Consider the following 18,885-nt stretch of genomic DNA (forward strand, 5'->3'; position numbering starts at 1 on the left):
GTGTCTTCTTCAACCAAGAGCAGCACACACACACATTGATAAAACTGACTTCAGGTGAGATGAGTCTATGAAAACGATACCACAGAGATTTGGCAGAGGGGCTTGTGAATTATCGTGCCTGTGTGCCTCTTTGTCAGTTACAGAAATTGGCCTTTTGGACAGATAAGTACTTGACTTTAAGTTGGATATCCTGTGGGAAATTATGAAAAGTGAACCATTTTGCTAAGTCAGAAATTTGTGTTATTCAAATGTTTATTTATGTAATTTTGATTTTAATTTTTTTCTTAGGGTATTTTTAAAAAAAGTGTATTTGTTTTTCTGAGTTGTTCAGCATTCCGGGTCAACTTTTTGAAAAAATTGCAGGTTGAGGATAGCTGAAAAGGAAAGACACTGCAGAAGTGACTACATTTTGGTGAAAGGCTATGAAGATAAATATTTGTTTTCTTCGGAGTAATATCCAGTCATTTACTATAGGATTTGATTCAATTTTGAATTTGTGTTGATTTTTTACTTCTTGTTGACTTCAAGCTGGTTTGAAATCTGGCCAACTGGTCCATGCCCGTGACCATTCTTTCGAACAATCTGCCTATTTTGCCACAAAGTTAATGCATTTGCATCCAGAATCCCTTTATTTAACAGCAGCCCACCCTTTTTTCTTCGACATGCTACTGTAATGACAATGAGACAGACATTGCTCGATATATAAACCCCAAACCAAAAAAACTAAAAAAATGAAGGCACTAAAATCTAAATACTAATGAGTCAGCCTTCGCTGTGTTTGCAAGCACCTCTCGCACCCGCTTATTCTCCCTCTCTCATGCACCATACAATCTGATGCAACATCTTGAGTATAAATGCAATAACATAAAATAATAAGTTCTTATATTCCACATTCTCTGCCCTGTTTGCACTGTTTTCTCGTTTCTGACCGTTTTCCATGTTGACAAATAGATTACTGGAGCAAGCAGTGACAGGTTTACCTGAGCATTACATCCTCAAGAAGAAATTTGTCAGATGGCATTGTATATGTGTTTGTGTGATGGAGATGTAACCTCAGTGTAGCAGCCTTTGGCATCAATAAACCCGCGTAGAGTTCGAACGGTGCAAATATCTTTATTGTTTCATCACGCACCGTGAAACTCAAACAAACAAAGCCACAATAAATCTTACAATACGTTACTTCTTAAGTTCCCTTCTATCACCCTAATCAGCCTTCCCAGCAACCCCTCACAACTGACATCCTCAAGGTTCCCACGCTGATGGAAAACCTGGAAATATTAGTGAGTTTTAAAACTGTGATTATTCCTGGCATTAGTGTTAATTTCGTTAACAAAATCTGTGACAAAATGTTTGTCGACAACCTTTTTTTCAATGACTGATGGAAAAAGATGAGACGATGACGAAACCACCAACACCATTAAACAATAAACGTTAACTGTGACTATGGGGCTGTTTACAGGACACAGTTTTCAACTAAAAATGTAAAACGCATAAAAATGCATAAAAATCTTTTTATGCATTTTGGCCATTCATTTACACAACAACAGCATTTTTGGTGACTAAAAAAAACCGTCTCCATGTAAACAACAAAAACGCGAACCTCTGAAGACGATGACATCATGCACATGTGTATTACGTGTTCAGTCTATTGTGTTTCATCGCCATCTAATGGCCCGGCAGCAGGATACAGGGTTTTTCGACGTTTTTGGAGATCCGTGTGAATGGATAGCAAAAATGGCCTGTACTCGGAAAACTCAAAGGAAAAACTTCTACATTTTAAGCATATCGTTTTTTGTGTAAACGTACCCTATTTCAACATGCAATATCATTGATGAAAAAAATAAAAACTTTACCAAAATATCTTTGTTTTTGCCAAAAATGTGGAGACAAAATATTACAGAATGTTTTTATCAAGTCTCTACTACGAGATTTCATGCTTTTGGTTGCCAGATGTCAAGAGTTTAGTTGTATATATATTTTTTATATATAATCTGCATTCTGATTTTTTTTTTAAATGCATTTAATTTGACGGTAATGAAAGTGAGGCTGGAAATGGTAGCCTACTGAGAAATAATCTGTCATTTAAAAACCAGACTCTGCATTCTTAAATATAGGTTTCAAAAGGGGTTTTTCTGCAGCAATGCCATAGAAGAACCATTTTGGGTTCCACAAAGAACCTTTCGGTACACTTTTTTAAAAAGAACGTTTCTTTTTTTTAAAAGAACGAGTGTGAAGAACTAAAAATAATCTAAAGAATATTTTTCCCGTATAAAGAACCTTTCGTGCAATGGAGCGGTTCCCACAATGTTAAATGTTCTTGATGGAACCATAGATACCAATAAAGAGCCTTTTTTAAGAGTGTATTCAATATGTTGTACTGTTGTACGTTTTTTTCCCCCTGAAAATGGTGTAGTGATGTAATTTTAATGTTCAGCCTCAAATCGTCTGAAAATCACATCCCATCCTACTATATAGTTGGCAAAAAATAGTATGTGACAAAAGAAGTATGCCTGAATAGTACTCATAAAAGAGTAGACAAACATATTCTGATGACCTACTACTACCGGCGAGGTTCTGAAGTGTGCATATGATGGACACTTTACTGTCCAATGAGGCCTCGGGAGAGGATTTGTGAATGGGAGTCAAGTGATAATGACAACATGGTGAATGTAGTACATCCGGATTTTCTACAGTTTCAGAGAAAAAAAAAAGGTACAAAAGCTGTCACTGGGGCAGTACCTTTTTAAAAGGTACACTGTCGTTCCTTTTAAGTACTAATATGTACACTTTAGGTACTTATATGTGCCTTTAGGGTACCGATATGGTACCCTTTAGGTACAAAAGGGTATCTTTTGAAAAGATACCGCCCCAGTGACAGTTTTTCTGAGAGTGAGAGAGGTTGTGATTGTGGACACAGCAATTCTCTAACATAATGACCTGCATTGCTTTCTACTGGCTTGTTTCTCCCAATCATGTCCTGCCATCTCTGTGTGTCTCAGTCAATGGTGGCAAAAGTCAGTGCCACACAGACACCTCACCACTAAGAAGGTGGCATCATCATTCCTTGTGTTCAGCCGATAACGCTGATTTACTATAGTACCGAACTGCACTCTTAACGGCACATATTTCTATGTGGCAGGTTCCCCGCGCCTCTCGTTCCCTTCTCATTTTTTTCTACTTGTGGTTAATTCATCTATTCTTATGAGTCATTTAGTTCTTTAATTACCGTTAGCAGCAGATGCACAATGGAGTATTAATGTGAGTGGGTTTTACGGCCACTCCATCACCGCGAGACTGTGAAGTCTAAAGACATAATTGACGTGGAAGAGAGCTTGGAGATGAGGAGACAATATTTTGCAGATTGCTTTTCTTGTATGCTAGAAGGATGTTTATGGGTATACATCACACTAAAGGGGCAATAAACACAATCATAATTCAATAACTGTCTTGATAGACGGTATCTGGCGTCGGATGCTGGATTGAGGTGTGTATTAAATGACAAGGGAAATTTAAATTAAATGATAGAGAGCGTGTGTCTATGCGACTGTTTCAGTGCATGCTTGTGCTTTTGTGTGTTAGGGATGGATCAGGATGGTCAACTTGTCATCCAATAACCAGCTAATGGTTTAGTGATTCAATTAGTTAATTTCCTGTCGGGGTCTATTTTTTTAACTTAATATTAGGGATGCACCGTGTAGTAGTGTGATATCAGTTATTGGCTGATATTAGGGGTTTTATTATTATTGGTTCCATTATTAACATGTTAATTCTCCCTGTTTTTACTATAGATATTGTGTTTTTAACGTTTTGGGCTTTTCAGTCAACGCTCAAAGTTAATCTTGCATTTTTTAAAATCTTAACATTTTACTTTTACATCATTTATATACTTGGATTTTATTATTCATGTGTTATTTTATCAAATAAAATAAATAATTAATAAAATTGAAGGTAACACTTTATTTGACAGTGTTTTTGTTACATTTAGTTACTATAGTAATAACTATGCATAATTACATGCAACTAAACATGCAACTAACCCTAAACCAAACCCTAATCCTAACTCTATAGTAAGTACATTTAGTTACTTAATATTACTCAGTACTTAAATGTACAATTACAGTGTAACAAAGACACCTTAAAATAAAGTGTAACTCAATGTTATTTATTTTGTATTATTTATATGAACCCTAGCACCCTTTTGCAGTCACCTGGGTATCTCTGGACCCCAGAGATTCAGACAACCCATCAACTTTTCTATTTTGAAAATGTCATTTTGGACATTTCTATGTGTGTCTTCATTTAAGGCAGAGAGAAAACAAGCCAGCATTCATGCACAGATCTCAGCATACATCACCTTGTGTGTGTTTGTGTATGTCTCCTTATGTCCGGCTCTATGAATGGATCCCCTCTCTTGCCATCTGTTGTTAAGCTGCTCCTGAGGCGGAGCTTCGGAATCCAAACAAACTGCAAACTGAGGCTGTCAGAGCCGCATAGCTGAGACGACCCCCAGGCCCGGGGTCACACATCCGTACCAGGCTCCACACAGCGCCCTGTTTACTCTCCCTATACCTCCTTCATCATCTCTCTCTTTTCTCTCCGTCGCTCTCGTCCATCCATCAACAGTCATGCACCCCCAGCTCCCGCCTTCCACAGGGAAACAAATGCAAAAACACACACATGCAAACACTCTCCCTTCATACCTTCATGCACCCTCTCGGTCGCTTTTTATTATACTCGCTAGACGGAATGCTTGTCAACCCTAACTGTTACCAGTCAGTGTTTTTTTTTAGACAGTGCTTATCTACTGCAATCATTCACCGAGCCTTACATGGTTTGAGCACTGCAATTTGATATGTTTAGTGTTGTCATTAATATTGATAGATTGGTAGAAAAGTGCAGCCATGGGAGGGAGTAGTAATGGTTTGAAGTGGGTATATAACATTGATTTATTTATGTATTCTACATGAATTAGTTTAGAAATCTAAACAGCGAACGTGTTTCCAAGAGGCCGTGATTCTGCGAGCGCCTGTTTTCCATGTGAAGAGGCTTTTTGGAAATTGCATCAATTAGATACTTAACAGGAAGCTCCCCGGCCCTCTTTTGCATTGCACAACGAAACAAAAGAAGGCAGAATTAGCAAGAGAAAGAAAAACTCAATTAATACAAACAGTCCTGATCTTCAGTACTTACATTCTCATGCCAGTGAAGGAGCATTCCTGTAACGTATGCATTTTAATTAGGTGACACTGACAGTGAATGGAGACTAACACTGTTTCCCTTTTCACATGTATTTTTAGTTAGGATATTAAAGGAATAGTTCACCCAAAGTGTTTAACTGCAAAGAGAAATGATTTTTAGTTTCTTTTTCTGTGTTCTGTTAGTTTAGTATTGTCTTTATTATAGTTGAGGCCAGTTATTGGATTGCACTTGTTGCGTCTAAAACACTGTGAAAATTTAACTTTTCCAAGAATGGTTTTAAATGTACTCATTATTTACACTACCATTCAAAAGTTTGAAAATTACATTTTAAAATATATTAAAATAGAAAATGGTTATTTGAAATTGTAATAATATTTAACAATATTACTGTTTAACTGTGTTTTGATCAAATAAATGCAGCCTTAGGATGCATAAGAGAATTATTTCAAAAGCATTTCCGTAAACCCCCAAACTTTTGAGCAGCAGTATATCTCCTTAAATGTTGCCCAGACTCACATGGGTTTGGAATGACACGTACTGTAAATAAGAATGAATAAATAACAGAATTTTTATTTTGAGGTGTACTGTTTTTTTTAAGGATCACTCTCATAGCCTACTTTGTCATTTTCAACTAAAAGGAGACAGCGATGGATTGGGACTGGATTAAAATAAGCGATTGGGAACGCAGTATAGTGGTGTATCCGGATATATTTGTTTTCCTTAAACTTTCTCATAAAACCTTGACAACTTTTAAACCTTCCCAGGAAGCCCTTAGGACCATCCTGCCAAAAAAAGAGTAAATCTAATAACTGACATTTAAGAAAAAGCCCTTCAGCTCTGTGGAGAACAAGATGATGTGCTTAGGCTACGACAGTGCTAAACGCTAACCTATTAGCAGTATTTTCTGTGTGTCGTGTCTGAGGAGCCCAATCTCCAGACCTCTTAATGCTGTGTAAACAGCCTCCTCTACTACACAATGGCATCTGGGACACAGTTTCACCTGTGCGCACATCTCCCACCAATTAAAGGCCCAGTTTTTAGTCTCATTTTTCATAGTCAGGCCTGCCTTGATGTGCACAAAACCAGACCCTCAGAGGTTAACACAAGCTATTGTCTTTACATATGTCCAGCATTTACTGTCTCATCAAAGGTTTCATATCTGTGAGAAAATATTTTTTTTCATTTTTGCCTCCTACAAACATTAAACAGATTTGTTTTCTTTTGTTATTTTGTTAAACTCTGGGGTTATAACAGCCACTTTTAATAGTTAACAGCTCTAAAGCAAAACAATGGAACTGTGTGAGATAGTCAATTTATGTGTAGCTCATACAGTATGCTTTTAAATTTGACATTTCTGCTGTCATTGCCAGGCCCGATGAAGTATGCAGACTTTTTCTGCATTTTTGGTGCTGAATTTGTGTAAAAGGTAAGATAGGAAAGAATATGCTTTTCACTTAACATTTTATCTTTGACAATATTTATATTTAGCAGGTCAAACAGCATGGGGGAATTTGTCATAGTGGAACCTGCCATTAAAAAGTCTGTTACTGTCACTTAAACTGTAAAACAATAATTAATTTTTAGGATTTTTGTTTTACTAATTACTTTATCCAACAGATATTACAAATGATGTTACTTTTTTTAGTTTGCATTTTTTATTCTCACTGTATTTAGAACGTTTTGACGTAAATGTTTGAAACTACAGTAACGTACAAAACCTTGGCTAGACACGACAAAAATTGAAATTTTTTACTCAATCTTAGCTACTGATATATACTCTGTTTTAAACTGGAAAACAAGACAGAATTACCTTTCAAGAATATAATTTTTGCAATTTAAAACAAGATACATTTACTGTACTTCAGAATCAACACTGATTATAAGAAGATAATAAGCTGAATATGTATTCATATTTATTTATTAATATTGATAATAACCTGAACCTTTATTTTTTAAACTTGAATATATCTTGAAAAATTGAATACGATGATAAGTCTTTATGTTATAAACTCAAGTAAATTCCTAAGGATTTTTAAATTTACCTGGAAAATATTTTTTTGGCAATATTGACCTTGCATAGCTAGTCCGGTCTCCCCTATATACACTGTATATGACATATAGAAACTTCCTCTACTTCCTCTTCCACATACAGGGATTTATAAAAGAAGACTCTATATTAGTGTGGCAAGCGAAGCTTGTCTTACACAGTGGGAACCCCCAAAGCCTGTACATAATCCAAACGTGCTAGTGACCTAAAGAAACACACAAGTGCTGGCTTAGATATTATACTCTATACTCAAATGCAACACGTAAACATATGTATATGCACAAGGATGCTGTATGTGTGGAAGTGTGAGCGTAGGGGATGACAAATAGGAAAAATATTGTTGTCACTGTCAGCGATTACGCAGGGGGCCTTGTTGGCTTCTCGAGGGTTGTTTTCTAATCGCAAACACCTGGAGGGGTTATCGCGTGTGTGTTTGTGTCGGCGGAGCCCTGACATCAAATAATCCTAACAAGGAATTTTAATGAAGGATTCGCAAGACATCAGATGTCCGGCGCTCCACGAGTCGCAGGAGTTATGGCGCAAGAATTAAAAGGACTAGACAGCTACTGCTGACCTTTTCTTTTGCATTAAGTGATTTTAATGAATGTGTTTTCTTTCACTTTTTTTCCATCCTATCCACTGTCATCAATATGTATTTTCGCTGATTAGCATCAAGCGTTGCCCATAGCGAGGCACGTGTGTGCTCCTTCAGCAGCTCAGTCATCTGTTAGCATTATCTGTCTTTGAACCGTTTTTGTATCCGATCAGTTCAGCCTAATACGTCTCTTGATTCGCTATTGTAGCGCCCAGACAGCACGTTGTTCTCCTCACTTTAAACGTGCCTTCAGATGCCTGGCCTGTCATCGTCTGGCAGTTTATCGTGCTTGTGTCTGGAGCTGCTTTTAGCCTAGCGCGTCTATCAAACCCCCGCTACCTTTGAATGCCAGATCAAAAGAAGATGAATTCCAGGCAAAGATATGGAAAAGGGGGAGCGCAAGGGGGCTGTTTGTGCATGTGTATGTGTGCGTGTGTGGGGACGGGCGCTTTGTAAACATCACAGTGACAGCTCACAATGGGTCGCTTTAGCGCGACGCTAACCCTCCGCCAGTCAGCTGCGCTCGCTAGCTTGTTAAACAGCAAATAATTCCTTCGCCCGGGGCCCGTGCTCACCTCGGAAACGGTGCCAAGTTCATCCTCTCTCTTCTCATTAGTTTTGATCCTGACAGAGTCTTTGAATCATCCCTTCGTTGCTCTTTTGTCTTAATTGCCTTTTTTCCGTCGTATTCGATGAAGACATATCTTTTAGCTAGCTGGATTAACAACAAGAAATGTGTTATTATTAAGGTGCGCTTGTGAAGTCTTGTTTGATATAGAAGATGTTCTCCTGAAAGCGTTCTCGGCAGGAAGCAGACTTGTGGTTTGGCGTAGCCTAATGTTGGTTTTTTTAGACCTCCGTATCTCCTGGTTGATCATCTGGTTTGTTTGTTGACAGCCTTTCTGACGCAATTAACAACTGAAAGCAGCACATTGTACTTCATGTCCTCATCTTGAAGTATCTTAATATCACATCCTGTTGACTCAAATATACTTGTTCCAGCACTGTCTCAGTGCAAACTGGGCACACCAAGTATTTTTGTCATAAAAGTTTCTGTGTAAACAAAGCGTGTGCAGCGTCAGTTTGCTCATGCAGTAATCTTCATCTTACGGTTGAGGGGAGCGTGTTTTACGTTCCGTCTGGCATAACCACCAGACCTGAGAGTGAGAGAGTGAGTCGTACGCAGCAAAGTATTACTTTTTATAAAAGAAGTCTGACTAATTTCTACACTTTTTATCTTTGGTCACATGGGACTTTGCAAAATGCTGAGAAAGAGCACCTGAGAGGAAACGCCTAAATTAGTAATATATACACATGGTTTCTTGGCATAATGTTTTTTTTTCGGATTGATCAAAAGAGATAAAACATAGAGCGAGGCATTAGATTCAAATCTTGTTTCCGCTTGTTTGGGCTCGAAAACATTTAATAAAATAAACATGTAAGCATTTTTATAGACACTTTAATTCATTGTGATTTGTATGTATATCTGTATGTGTGTATAGAATGTATATGTATGTATGTGTGTGTGTGTGTGTATATATATATATATATATATATATATATATATATATATATATATACATAGGCTATATATACATATATATATATATATATATACATATAGGCTATATATATAGTATAATATAATTTTTCAGAAGAACTTTTGCTAATCAAACCTACATGATTACAACATTTCATTTGTTTATATCCACATGTTCCTGTCTTTTGAGTTCATACTGGATGGGTTTTCTCACATTTCTGCTAGTCACCCGAAATGAAAAGTTTCAGTCCATTCGTGGCACTGGAAGACTTTAGTGTCATATTGTCATGCATATTTAATTAGGCTTCTATAAATAGGGTATTTATTTTTTCTGCTGTGTGCGAGTGCTTGGCTGGTCAGTGTGGGAGGGGGAGAGCGTGGTGCTGGTGGTTTGGGTGAGAGAGTGGCTTAGGGACAGTCCCTTTCAAATAAGCCTCCGTCATATTTAACGGGCCTCAGGTCAGCATGGAAATATCGCTCATTTATTTATTTGATGAAGAGTTTTGATGGGTAGTGAAGTTTTTTTTTTCTATTACTGGAATTTAAATTACAAAGAAATTGGTATGTAATGAGCCGTTGGTATGTTATGCATACTCTTAAGTTCAGTCTGAATAGATCAGAGACCTTGTTTAAAACTTCAGCAGCTCTTTCCTGATGTTGGGATCCTTCAGATATTCAGCAAAGAAGGTATTCATGCAGTAAGAACCAGAAGGTTTGATTAACTTCCCCATATATTCTCTTTCCCATAAATTATTTGGGAAAAATCATTATTATAGTTTGGAGCATAAATCGTAGAAATTCATGCTTAAAACGAGAAAGAAAGAAAAAATTCTCATGGTGTACTAAAAAGATAATTATATTTTCCTAAAAAGTCTTTAACACTTTTTTTGTAATTGTAAAAATAGTTTTTGCAGCATATCTCAAAAGGTCAAGGAAAATATGATTCATCTTGATATAACCCTTTTACGTGTGTGTGTGTGTGTGTGTGTGTGTGTGTGTGTGTGTGTGTGTGTGTGTGTGTGTGTGTGTGTGTGTGTGTGTGTGTGTGTGTGTGTGTGTGTGTGTGTGTGTGTGTGTGTGTGTGTGTGTGTGTGTGTGTAGTAATATATGTTTTAATGTAATATAGTGTAGCGTGATGTGTTTTTGTCCATAATGATGACGGTCAGTGTCAGACGGCACTGAAGTGGCCCCTCTGTAGCCTGTTATTATATTCCTGCCTCATGATGTCATCCCACAACTCCAGTGCATGAGAAGGTCACTCACTTACACACACACACACACACACACACTCACTCTCTCTCTCTCTCACACACACACACACAAACAGCTGGTTTCTCCAACTCAGCGCTTCAGTCCTCATCTCCATGGCTTCTTTATTGAGCTCTTAGAGAGCAGAATCTGACAGTAACCATTTACTCTCTAATATAGGCCTGCCCTTCTTTCTCAAAACCACCCCCTTTTCCTCACTTTTTACATGAAGTGATGTAAATTTCATCTCATTCAATGCAAACCCACGTGTTTTGCACACTTTCTCGAGCCCTTTATAGCATCAGGTTGCTAATAACAAGCCACTAATATCAGATAATGAAGTCTGAACTCCACCCACCGAGAAGCCCAAGGGTTTTAGATGTTCCTGCGACTGTTTGTTGAATTGTGGGAGTTTTTGGTGTGATGAGGGTGGAAAGAATGAAGCAGTTATTTACTCAGATGGTTCTCTGGTGTAGGTGTGAGTCTGCCCCTGCTGTTCTATGGGAACACGCTGCTTGCTTTTCTTGGTATTGGTGCCCTTTTTTTCTTCTTTATTTCTTTTTTTTCTTCTTTTTTCTCAACTGGAGAACTTTTCTTTTTCCCAGCACTGCTGTTGCTTTTGTTTGCTCTGGATGGCATGTCTGATTATTTATGGTGGGGGGGAAGGGAGTAGTCCAGCCAGTAAACATGTGACTGCACTGTATTTTGTTTTCCACTCACAGGGCCGTGTCCTTTGACAGATATTTTGAAGGCTAATAAACTTTTTATTTGCTTTATGATCAGGGAAAGGCAGGGGTAAGCAGATGAACAGATAAATGTAGAGAGAGCGAGAGAAAGAAGTTACTGTCTGCATACCACACTAACCTTTCTGTAGCATATACAGTAGTATGACAACGTAGCATGAAACATTCTATTTGGATAGAACAGCCAGACCCACTACTACAGTTGTCAAAAATGTACAGTAGCCAACAGAGAATACAGTGCTGGGTAGAGTTAGATTTTACTTATTATTTACTCAGGAATGAAGAGATTTTAACACAAATTTTGATTGTTTTTTTTAAATTATATTTATTGTATTACATTTAAAATTGTATTAAATTATAATAAAAATGTGTATATTTAATAATACATTTATATTTATTTAATTCATTATTTGTATATAATGAATTTATTACCATCTAGTTGATTTTTACCTTGGCAAGTGCATTATTTGCTAAAAGGATTTTTGTTAAAAGGAACTTCTTTCTTTCGGTTTATTTTGGTAACTGATGTTTGCACATTCAACTTTTTTTGTAATTGTGTGATCATTTGTTTCCGAGCTGATAACACTCAATTCGCTAAATTACGCATTCAACATGGTGTCGTGTGACAACATTGTAGCGTATGTTTAATGCCATAATGTGTTAATTTCCTCTTTTTTTAAATAAAAGTAGTATACCGTATATACTAGGGTTGTCAAACATATCGGTACTACTAAAATAATACTACTAAACTACTAAACTAATTTTGACGCACCGGTGATAAAATGCTGCATTCAAACACTCAAGTTCCCGTATGTTTGAGCATTCTCTAAGCGTCAAACGTTTCTATTTTTAGAGTGTTTTTTACAAGCGTTGAGCATTGTAGCCAATCACAATCATATCTGTTAAGCGTGTAACATTACACAATGGCCTGTGCTGGACAATAAGTAGACATAATCCACTTGATACCACTGAAAACTCTCAAGGTTTTGTTTTGCTCAACGCATGCTCGCCAAGCCTTTCATTATAACCATCAAAGTGTAAACACAATGTAAATAAGAAATGTATTGTACAATTAAGACAGCTTGTTATATCATAACGATAGTTTTCGCGAGAGTGCAGAATTCAGTGAGCTTGCACTTTTTATACATTGACAGCATTAGTTATTATAAAGGGGGACTCTTCTCTTGCTTTTGGTTTATTACCCATTCGCAATTTGAATACAAGTTTAGTACTTATGTACTTTTCATGTGGCCAAGTACACTGCAAAGTTTCTGGATTGACAACCATATTTAAATACGCAATTGAATCGGAAACTTTGATGATTGACAGTGATAAACAATGGATGAGACAAAACAGGACAACTTTTCTTAAAAGTTCTTAATTCAACAGTTTTGTACCAAAATTGGTACCGAGAACCATGGAATTTCACTGGTATTGGTACCGACTTCTGAAATTTCGGTGCTATGACAACACTAGTATATACAGTAGTATGCAGTATGCTAACATTTTATTAAACAACAGCTTGTGTCTTCTCTGTTCCCTGCAGCTGTAATCTATTCACTGAAAATGTTTTGTTAACTGTTTGTGATGACCATTTTTGATAAAAGTTTCCTATTCCTATTATTTTCACCTACTTGTTTGTTTTGGGGACTAATCGTTGCACATGTGACCAAATGAAGCTGTACATTTGTTTGAAAACAGAAGAGATGGAAAAACAGTATCTTGTCCAGCTGTAAGAACATGGCATCATTTGGATTACATCTTTGAGGTCAAATAGCAGTAGGGCTGTTCTCAAGGGAGTGTCAGTCCCTAAACATAAAACACAACACTATCCAAACTGTTGTTCATGAACATTTGTTTTCTCACACCGTCTTTTGTTTTTCTCTGTATTTTTTCCTCACTCAGGCCTTACAAGTTGCACGGCAGATCCTTCTCCAACAGCAACAACAAAGCAGCGCCCTCAAGTCCCCTAAAAATAATGACAAGCAGCCTGCACCACAGGTGTGTGTGTGTGTGTGTGTGTGTGTGTGTGTGTGTGTGTGTGTGTGTGTGTGTGTGTGTGTGTGTGTGTGTGTGTGTGTGTGTGTGTGTGTGTGTGTGTGTGAAGCTCCGATGTTGCTCAAATGTTGTTTTTTGATTGCTCAGGAGATTTCACTGAGTTCTCGGATTGTTTTAGTATAAGTATCAATTGTCTCAGATGTTTCTCCTCAAATACATTATGAGAAATACAACAGAAACAAATGAGAAAATTGCTGAAACACAACATCGACCTGAAAAATGTATGTGGATATAAGGTCAGATGCTTAGATTTTGGCAGAATTAGGTGAGAAATGTTCATATTATTATCTTTGGCTTAGATAATCTGAGCAATGTTTGAGACTGTGTGCTGTATCTGCACTTTTCATGATCTTCTATTTCAAGTGTGATGAATGAAACACAATTTTTTATTATAATAAATATATAACATTTTAATTGTTATTCATAAATAATGCATTTATGAACAGCTAGTTGTTGTTGTTGTTGTTGTCTTTTTGTTTGTTTTTTTTAACATATTTTCTGACATAAATATATGTGTGTGTGTGTGTGTTTATGTGAGTGATCAGGCATTATTTGTTTACATTTATATATACAGTTGGTGGTACAACATGTACCTGTCAAAGCTTGACAAAACAGGAAATTAAGGCAGAAGGGGCTGTAGAGTTGGAAGCGCATTAGCGCGTAGTGTTCTTTCATCATTCACAGTAATCTAACAAATCACGCACAATGAAATCCTGTCAGTTTTAGCACGTTATGAGCACATGGATATCTAACGTGTGTGCAAGTGTGAAGAGCAAACAACATTAGCTTATTTAATAGAGGTACAGTAAGTATGGCATTCTATCTCTGTCTCTTTCTCTCTGATTTCACACTTAATTCTGTCATCAGAAGTTAAAGGGGGCGCCCAGGAGCATCCCTGACTCCCATCACCCGTCTCAGCCTCCGGGCTTTCTATTTGCCTATCCTTTGTGATGCAAAGCAAATCCGGCCCTTTTCATTTCCCCATCCGTGCCCCTTTAAAAGAGAGCAGCTAGCCGTGTCTGATGCAATATTTACGTTTATTTGAGATCATTCTCGCTCAGATCCTTATCTTTGTTTGAGCAAGGTGGATGTTGTTTGTTTCATGGTGGAATCGCAGGAGACCAAGGGGCATATTTGTTAATTAACGCACATCCCTGCTTTGAGTGAGTCTCTTTGTGTGTACAATCACTATATAGGCAGGCGTTTTAGTGGTACTTGGTAATGAAACGGACAAATTATTCATTTTCTAAGCAATTTGACTAAGGAAAATGAGGAAAAACATCTTAGACTTGCGTTGAAGGGTCACATCTTAGACTTGAACATCAAAGGGACCAAAACACAACATAGCAACGTGCTAAAAAATACACTAGGTACCACATAGCAACACCCTAGAATCATGACGCAAGTTTTCTGCAGGCAAGCACCACTCACATTTTCTTCATCAAAACTAGTTTTTACTGAGGTGTTGTGGTAAGGCTGCACGATAAATTGAAATAAATCCATCATTGCGGTATGCCCTAGTGCTATTATCAAATGTGATTAAATTGAATGAATATATGCATTGCATGTTTCAGAGTGAAGCTCGGGAACTGATCTTTAAAACTCGAGCAGCTCATGATCCGGTGTTTTCAGTGTCTCAGAGCGGATCACAGGAAATGCTGCTCCACACAAACTCATCTCTGCATCTTCTCGGAGTTTGGCTTGCTTATAATGTGTGTTTGGGAACATTTAACATGTGCCAACCCTCTTCTCAACCTTGTAATTAGAAGCTCTTATAAACTGGCTGTTGTCAATAGAAGAGAAGCTGCGATTTTCTGACAATATAAAAGCTTGATGATTTAACATTTGAAAGTAATGAAATTAAGGCAACCATACATTTTAGCATTGCAATTTTACAGTTGCACTGTAAAATATAATTAGTAGTAGTAGTATATGTTTCTTATTTTCTTTATTTTACAGTGAAATATTACAATAGTTATATATTTTTTTATTATTGTTATCACGAATATAGTGCAATCACAATTTTTATCAGGAAAAAAATGCAATAAGATTTTAACCCCCAAAATCATGCAGCCTCGCTTTGTGGCGTATCAGTATCATGCCATGTAGTCTAAAAAGAACTTGTGTAGATATAACTTGAAATAAGCCACAAGGGAAGAAATACGGTATCTGTGACCTTTTAGGTTCTGTGTGAATTGCCGGCATTGAGATAAAGTCGAGAGGATCAAGCTAAACCGCTTCACTCATCAGGCTGAGGGGTCAACGGCCGGCAGATTCCACTATCTGGACTGCTAGTACACAAAGCACACAGACAGAATTAAAATTCTAATTTATTTATGTATACAGAGAGCATGGCCAACCTGTCACTCACACCAGTGAAAAAGAAAGCATGTGTGTTTTTGTCTTTCTCCCTCATGCTCTCTTCTCTCTTTCTATGACTGTGTTCATAATGGAATCCTAGCTACTGCATACTGCTAAATATATACTGTATACTGCTTGCTATTATGTTGCTATATGTTTTTAAGTTTGCAAATCAGTATGACAGAACAAACATTTCAAACATGTAGCCTACAGTATGCTATGTTGTATGTCTCTTGCTGGTGCAGTACTCCTTAATGTGAACTCTTTGGCTGCGTCCAAAAGCTGAAAAATGCTTCAAAATCAAGAAACGCCCAAATCCAATGTTGTCTTCACTTCCTGTCTCCTGAGATCCCTTCATTTAATCGTTTTTTGAAGGCAGCATAGATCTATTCTTCGCTGCCTTTGATATTCCACAATCCTGTGCATTCCATTCGGTGACATGTTGAGGCTAAAAATTAAAGATGGCGTCTGAAAGTTGTGGTTGGTGGTCGGTTTGTGTGTAAATGTACGTTTTTGACCAATGTTTTCCACTTCTCATATAATTTCTAGCGAGAAATTACTATCATAGTAATTAAATATTTGCTTAGTTATCACTAAAGCATGCTTTATTTTGCTATAGATCATTAAACCGTTGTGTTGTCCGAAATCAGTTTTGTGAGGTACTTTCGTCCCTACAAAGTCATTGCCTATGGCAGCAAGGCAACAAGTCAGCTGCCTAAGTTTTCAGACGCAGCCTTTAAATCAAGTGGGGAAGTTGAGCACAATGCATTATGGGATAGTTCCCAGTGTGGTGTGCTTTGTTGTACATTTTGGCACATTCGTTCTTTGCACATAGAAAATATTCTGACACTGCATGCATACTATAAACTGCAGAAATAGTTTGGTAGTATGCCATTCTGGACAGAGCCTGCATCTTTTTCTCCCCTCGTTCCGTCCAATAGCTCTTTAGCTCATTATATTATCTGTGCACCCAATAGCTCTTGCTGTCCTGTGTGATCTATCTATCATTAGATGCTGATCTATATTAGGTGTTATTGCTGTATTGAGGCGCCAGAAGCCAGCGTCAATTTGCTTTCCTTACTCTAGAGCATTTTATTTGATTTGTGACCGTTTTCTCACCAATTCAGCATTTCAATCACCCTCCACCCAAGACTTTGAAGATTTAAGTGTTTGCACTTTATTTATTTTGGTCAGCAGTGAGAAATGTAATTGTAGCACACTAATTGTTAATTGTTGGGCTTATAGGGATCACAGGGTATGGCAGTAAACTCATGGGAACCTTTGCTAATCGATGGGCGTCTCTAACATACAGTAAGTCGTGCATTGGATGCTGGAAAATTAACAGACAATATCTCTTATATTTCTTCATTAGTCATACTAAGAGATTTAAAAAAAAAAAATGGGGGGGGGGGGTATTTATTAATATGACACACAACATAGAACACCATAAACATCTGGTGTAGTGACAAACCGGAGCAGAGGCTAAACACACTCGGCTGGTCAAAAAAACGTGAGTAAATCACTGACAAAATGACACGTGTAATTAAGAGTCCATGCCACTTTACCACTTTACACCTACAGCAGAGAAGAGAGAGTCAACAAGAGAAAGAGAGAGAGAGGAAGATTGAGAGAGTGCAACTCCCTCCTTGCTAATTACGGTTATCACTGAAATGGTAGGGCTTGAGTCATTAGTTCCATGTGCATTTAATTAGAGGCAGTCTGAAATTGGATTTAACTTATTACTTTTTCATGGATCGCTTTCTTGTCATCACTTCAAATTGGATTGCAGCCCCAGGTAACTAATTATGCCCGCCACAGGATCAGGAGTGGAGAAATAGGTAATTAGGAACAACACTTGCGGACCTTCCATGATAGTCCACCCTTTCCATGAAATGAGGGAAAATAAAAAAAGACCAAAAAAAGAGAGAGGATTATTTGCGGCGATGCTGTGAAAGCAGGTGTGGTTAACTGTGTGTTGCCGCAAGGGATGATGGGTAGGGAGCTGCCACCTATGGAGGATTACAGCTGGTTTGGCAGTGTTATTTTGACATGATTTTCACCCGCCAGCATAATGCCCGTACTAGATACGTTGTGTTTTAGTTGATCATTGCTCAGTGTAAATGTCATGCCTATCCTCATGCACTCATGAACTTTTGCCGTTAAAGGCCGCTTGAGCGTTAACTTTTGGCGTTCACGCTTGACTTGGTGAGAATACATAGCAAAACAAATGTGGTGTCAATAGGCAGCCTGAAAAGAGAGGTTGTTTGTTCCCTTGGACAGTGTTGGCGCTTGTTGAGATCAGCTGGTCTGTTCGCTTATTTTTTGGTGTAAACATGTGCAAATCATCTGGAGGAGTTTGTTGCTGTACCAAAAACTCAATGATGGAGAACTTCAGCAAATGTGCATGTTGTGAAGTGTGCTATTAGTTATCTAAGCTGTCAGACTTTTTGTCAGGTTGACACTAAAATGCATAAAACCCTCATAGACTTTCAGTGAAGAAGGGACTTTTCTAGGGATCCGAATGTTATAGAGATTTAGACCAGTAAGCATCAATTTAGATCACAATTAAAAAGGCAATGCGAATCCACTCAGAACACACTAGCATTCTCATAGAAACAGCCATTCAGGACATCTCAGCAACTGTATAGCAACACCATGGTAACCACCCAACATAATACTGCAACATAGTAAATGGTTTAAATCGAATTGTAAAAATGATAACTTGGTGTGTGTGTGCGTGTGTGCGTGCATGTGTGTGCTTGCAATTAGATAGATATAGATAGATAGAAAGATAGATAGATAGATAGATAGATAGATAGATAGGTAGATAGATAGATAGATAGATAGATAGATAGATAGATAGATAGATAGATACGCCAATATGAAAGATAAATACAACTGTCAAAGAGAAAAAAAAAACATTTTAAAAAAATTTAAAATTTGATGTAATTTGAAATATTTACATATACTTAATTATTTTTCGTTTTACTAACCAATTTAATGTTGGACCCTGATCACAGGATTCCGCTTCTACACTAAGACACCAGCAGCTGAAGTAGTTTTGTAGCATTTTATAACATTCATTGTTCAATAA

At 37.4% G+C, this 18,885-nt stretch overlaps 1 protein-coding gene across 17 annotated transcripts in view; it reads left to right on the plus strand.

Annotated features, from left to right (window-relative positions):
- foxp1b (forkhead box P1b) overlaps positions 1 to 18,885 on the plus strand; it is a 189,399-nt gene that overhangs the window by 108,195 nt on the left and 62,319 nt on the right. For 16 of the 17 annotated variants that reach the window (XR_013192963.1, XM_077198089.1, XM_077198081.1 and 13 more), the window contains one exon: positions 13,278 to 13,373. Coding sequence is in view for 16 of the 17 variants with exons in the window: in XM_077198089.1 (XP_077054204.1) it covers positions 13,278 to 13,373 (96 nt within the window). In the remaining variant the exon portion in view is untranslated. Of the gene's footprint in view, positions 1 to 9,728; positions 10,069 to 13,277; positions 13,374 to 18,885 lie in introns of those variants that run through there. The other variant, XM_077198095.1, reaches the window with a different exon arrangement.

This window comes from Siphateles boraxobius, unplaced genomic scaffold (genome assembly GCF_051911475.1).
Source record: "Siphateles boraxobius isolate OS27281-9 unplaced genomic scaffold, OSU_SipBor_1 41, whole genome shotgun sequence".
NCBI lineage: Eukaryota > Metazoa > Chordata > Actinopteri > Cypriniformes > Leuciscidae > Siphateles > Siphateles boraxobius.